At 31.5% G+C, this 5,788-nt stretch overlaps 1 protein-coding gene across 1 annotated transcript; it reads right to left on the reverse strand.

The window, feature by feature from the left end:
• Positions 1 to 476: 476 nt before the first annotated feature.
• On the reverse strand, positions 477 to 2,509 carry LOC107424830 (homeobox-leucine zipper protein ATHB-40). Its single transcript, XM_016034705.4, has 3 exons — positions 2,331 to 2,509; positions 1,856 to 2,169; positions 477 to 878 (listed from the first exon to the last, which is right to left on the reverse strand). Exons 1-3 carry the CDS (start codon positions 2,425 to 2,427, stop codon positions 642 to 644), a joined length of 648 nt encoding a protein of 215 aa, XP_015890191.1. The 5' UTR covers positions 2,428 to 2,509; the 3' UTR covers positions 477 to 641.
• Between the last annotated feature and the right edge of the window lie 3,279 nt (positions 2,510 to 5,788).

Genomic DNA, 5,788 nt, shown 5'->3' on the forward strand with positions numbered 1-5,788 from the left:
TCACTCCTTTTGTGACCTTTTTTATTTTATTATTATTATTGTATTCAACCGTTAATAATAATTTAGCCTAACGAACACAAATTAATGTAATTTTACACATTGGTGCCCAGCAATCTATAAATGAGCCTAGCAAGAACAACTTTCATAATTTTCGACTACCAAGTTGACATATAATATATACAAGATTAAAACGACTAAATTAGATGTTGGAGAGCTATTCACAGAAAAAAAAAAAAAAAAAAACATATGCTATTTTTTGATTGAATAAAAGACTTTCTCAAATTGATTTAACATTAATCTGTGTACATGATACCTTTATGCAGGTAGCTTTGAATTAACTTTTTAGAATTCTACTTTAATTTATTTATCTTCTATATTTTTCTTCCAATATACTGTTGGCAAGGCACAAGTCTTTGTGTTCCAATGTGTGATCATTGCACTGAAAATTAAAAGCGAGCATCAAGTGACATTTGAGATGTAATAGTTTCCGGTCAGAAAGCTAGTTTATTAAACTAATAATAACATTTTGAGATCGTTCTAGTCAAACACACTAAAAGCTAGCTAGTACTAAATAGAGACAGGAAACAATAAAAATTTACATTAGGTTGTGACTATCTACAAGACACTAATATACTTTTAGTCTACATATATAAGTTCATGGTCATCCATTCAATCCCATGAATGTAATTGTTCTCCTGAGTGTAGAAAACGTCGTCATCATATCCTTCTAATCCATATCCGCCTAAAAATGGAGGATCTATGGCTTCCATTGACAATGAGGAGCTAGGGCTGTTGCTCGAGCCGCTATCGACACGACGTTCCGAGAGCCGTTGGATGTCCTTCTCGGCCTCTGAGAGTTGCTCCTTGAGCTTTAGCACCTGAAAAACATATCAACAATTAATTAATTCATCATAGGGGATATGTACGTAATTTAAAATTTTATGTATACTGTTCGTGGGCTATATTCCTATGTGGGGGCCAATCGTCACGTGATGCTCCCCGAAGTGGGCCTTGACAAGGCCCAATACCAATCTCCGTAAACAACGTTGTACGGACCCTTGAGGTCAGGAAATCATAAGTACCTTTTGCTGTTGTCTAATGAGGTGGCAGTCACTCGTTGCTTTGTCAAAATTTTCCTTTTTTTTTTTTTTTTTTTTTGTGTGTGCGTGTTTATTTATAGCCTAACCCAACAAGGTGGCATGGCTTTCTTCGAGCCCAGAGCTCATGCACGTTCATGGATGGTGGGTCACATTGTTTTTTATTTTTTATTTTCCAAAAGGATAAGAGCAAAATTTTGCTTAATTATTTAAGTAATGTATAAAATATTTTCATTGAAATTTTAAGCAATCAAACTATTTTATATCAAAAAGTACATAAATTATGAAAAACACTGTAGAGTGAAGTAAAAAAAATAAAATTTAAAAGTTGATAAATATATTATTAAATCTATTTCAACGTTTTTTCTTTATTTATTAAAAAAAAAAAGAATAGCATAATTTATATTCTCCTTTTGTTTGGTTGCTAAGAATTAAAAGCAGAGGAAATTTCCAAGTGATGCTTCCCCTTTGTTTTGGACTCTGAAATTTATAAAGATACATATAACTCAGAATGATCGGACCGGGTCAAGTCTTTCATTGATTTTTGTAACTTTAGAAGCAATAAAAACCAATTAGCAAATTTTTTTTTTTTTCTTTTTCTAAGTTTTCTTGGAAACCAAAACTGGACCCAGAAAAAAAAAAAAAAAAAGTCAGTGATGTATAATACACGAAAGAACAAAAACATATGCGCACACAGTGAGACACACACACCGAGAGAGAAAATAGAAAGAGAATAAAGAGAAATTGATAATATTAACCTCGGATTCAAGACTGCATTTCTCAACTATAACAGCATCATGTGCTTTCTTTAAGGTGGAGTACTCCTCCTCCAATTTCTTGTTCTTCCAGCGAGCCCTTCGGTTCTGAAACCAAACTGCGACCTGTCTAGGATCCAGGCCCAGTTCCGAAGCGAGCCGGTCTTTCCTTTCGGATTCCAATTTATGTTCGCTTCCGAAATTCAGCTCCAGAAGATTCACTTGCTCCGTGCTTAGCTTTCTCTTTTTCAACCCACCACCTCCGGCTTCTCCACCTTTGTTCTTCTTACGACGTCGTCTCGGTTTTGATGACTCCGCTAACAAAATTAAAAAAAAAAAAGAAAAAGAAAAATGTCATACACAATAAGAATAAAATGCAGTGTTATATATTGGCAACGAAATTAAAGCTGATAAAAAACTTAAAAATTAAAAAGCTTATAAATGGCCAAATGGGGAATTTTATTTTTATAGGACAAACCTTGCTGGGGTACCATCTGGGAGTAAACACCAGCAGGGTAGAGCTGAGAGATGAGTGCCAAATCATCTTCAACTCGGTTCGTCATGGAGGTTGTCATCCTCTCTCTCTCTCTATTTCTCTCGCTTTCCTTATCTTTCTCTTTCCAAAGGGAGTGTTATGAGACCCGAGTGAATGACTTAGGAGACAATACTAGGAGTTTATTTATAAGGAAAATGTTATGTGTATGCCCCTCCCCCATCTTTTCGTATTCCAAAAAGAAAAGAACTCCGCGTTTACCAAAAAGTCCCTAGTTTTGTGAAATTATATGGAATATGCCATTTTATCCACCTACATTTATACGTACATATACAAATATAGGTAATTCCTTGGAATTACACACGACTCAAAATTTTTGTACCACCTATTTTCTTTTATCCAGAAAGAAAACATAAACAAGTTCTTTATTTGGTAGCACATGCAAAAAAATAAATAAAAATTATGGACAACGCACCTACAAATATTTTTTGGTTAATTTAAACGCATCACGATCGGAATTATTATTCTTATTTATTATTTATTTTGGCTTTTTATTAACTGGCGTATCCGTACTGAGTTAATCAACTTGCATGTTTTATTTTATAAATTTATACTAAGTGAGGGACAAAATGGAAAATACAAAAAATAAAAATAAAAAATGGGTAAATGGTACAACTACCACAATCACCGTTGGTACGTGAAAGTGATGATCATAAAAGTTTCCGATGGCCATGATTGAAACAACATAATTAAAAAAAAAGAAACGAGAAAAACAATACTAAAATGGTTGTTATTTGTAAGTTGTAAGATGTAACCCACCCTAGAGTAAGAATGAGTATACGGCTTTCCCGATCAGGTAATTAATTAAAAAAGAGAGGGCGATTATGGTATGAAAGCATAAATTTGTAAAAATGGGATTGGGGTTGGGATCCCAAACCTGACCACCTCGATTTCATTAAAAAAAAAGGTACGGTTGGCCTCTGGATTTGGACTCGTAAGTCACTTTTGTTGTCCAATTGGGTGGTATTCTCCTCTTTCCCATGTCTAATAGCTAAGCCACACACTTGAAGTTTCTAGCTTAGCTTTGGCTTTATTTGATAGGCTCATGCGTGGCTCGAGATGAGTGAAAATGTGAACATCTCCAAAATTTGGGCTTTGCTTGATAGCTCACTTTTCTTTTATTTTCTTTTCCTTTTACAAAAACACAAAAACAAATAATATACATGTGAATGTACGATTGTTTTGGGAGTCTGAGGAACTAAGTAAACTATGAGGAGGTAGTATTAAAAAAAGAAAAAATAGGGAGAAATTTTAATTGGATTAAATTAGGACCACGTTTAGATGCCGTCACTGTTGACGTCTTTGCTTTGGCTAACCCTCCTTTGGTTTATACTTTTGAAGACACAAAATTAAATATTGCTGAATACATAAAATTCCATTCTGAGTAAATAGATGAGTAAAGTATTCAATGCAATGTGGAGAATCAAAAGTCTTTTGAACACTAGTGTGTCTTATCCGTTTATAATGCTCGCATACTTTTCAACAAAAATTATCTATGAAATAATAGGTAATTTCACTAAGTATAAATATAAGATTCATGTATGCACTCAAATATTTCGTACTACTTAATACACGCACATAAATATATATATACCCTCTATGACAGTACTTATATTTATATAAATTAACACAAGCAAACATTTGTTGGGTTTAAGACCGAAGAAACCATATATAGTTCTAGAAACTTGAAATTAGAAAAACTCCTAGAGCTGTATATTAGAAATAACTAGTGGGATATAGATAACAACTTTGTAAACTGCATACTGTAAGGACAAATTATACGTATCAATACGTAGCCACAACAAATAAGAAGAAGCGGAAACAGCAAGAAGAGACAAATTTTATCAAAGATCCAGAGTCTTTCATTCTCTTCTTTTATGTTTTCATCAGGCTATCTATTTGAAATTAGAAATATATTTTAAAAAAGAAACCAAAAAAAAAAAAAAAAAAAGAAAATACACATTTCCTTGTTTTCTGCACATGCAATCAAACAACACGAGTCGCTTTCTCAATTCTCATCGATTAGGCCATTCTTTTCTCTTCTTTTTTTTCTATCGTGGTCTTTGCATTGATGCAATTGGACATGACGAAACGATCTACCGAGTAGGAGGGGTATACGTGGCTTTTCTTAACCAATTTTCCAGGAATACTCAAGGTATATATGGACAAGCAAAGCATGCCCACTTTGTCTATATTTATCGTCTGAAAAAAGCTGTGCACCAAATGAACCAATGGGAATTGAAAACATAACAGGCGTTCAGAATAAAAAGCCTGTAAGCCCCGGAGGAAAAAAAATTCGTCATTATGATTTCTGAGAGTCCAATCACAACTAGTTGTTTTCCTCATAGTGTTGGAATATATTGGCTATATTCGGAGTGAAAGGTAGGGATCAGTTGCCAACTACTTCGTCAACTCGGCCTGTCACACGTAACACGCTCTACCAGAATCATTTTTAAATTTCCTAGATAAAAAGTAATATATATATATATATACACACACACACACACACTAATTTGTTGGAAACATACTTTTAATATAAAATAAGAATATATTTATTTATTAAAGTTTTAAGGATATTTTATTGATTAATAATTTTAAATAAAATTTTAATTGCACAAATAGCAATCTTAATGATCCAATATAAAAGAAACTATATTTCTAATGTTGTACCTCTATTATATTATGAGTGTGGACAATCTCTCAATATTAAATTATTGAAATTGGGTGTGACCATGATATATATGAATAACATTTAAAGTTATTATAGTGAAATTATAAATATACATACACAGAAACAATACTATGTATATGCATATACAATCTCGCTGTCATATGTTTGCACATCCACTTTATCATAAATATAATTAATCTTTTATGGAAATATTTGGGTAATAGTAAAATTAGTGAAAATATAATTTTTTTTGAAAAAAATAATGATTTTTTATTTGGATATTTAATGTGAGATGGAAAAATGTAGGAATAGGGAATTAAATTCTCATCGATGTAAAAAAAAATATGTAAAAAAGTTGTTCTCATTTATAAAGGTGTTATTTTAAAAATTCCAAAAAATATAATTTTAAATGTTTTTTAAAATGCACATTTACTCTTAGTTTATTATATAATTTTAAATTTAATGATTTATAAGTCTCGACTTTTATATTACTCACCAAACATGCAAAAAAAAAATTAATTTTCAGTATTAAGTTCTAAAAAACTAAATCTCAAAAATTAATTTCTCTTTCAACTTTATACTTCTCAAATAAAATTTTAATGCTGAAAATTTGATTTATATTAATATTTAAATACACAAAAATTACTATGTCTATAACATATATGGTGAATATTCATTATAGCAAAATTATATGTATATATACACAAAAACA

The sequence above is a fragment of the Ziziphus jujuba genome, chromosome 7 (genome assembly GCF_031755915.1).
Source record: "Ziziphus jujuba cultivar Dongzao chromosome 7, ASM3175591v1".
Taxonomy (NCBI): domain Eukaryota; kingdom Viridiplantae; phylum Streptophyta; class Magnoliopsida; order Rosales; family Rhamnaceae; genus Ziziphus; species Ziziphus jujuba.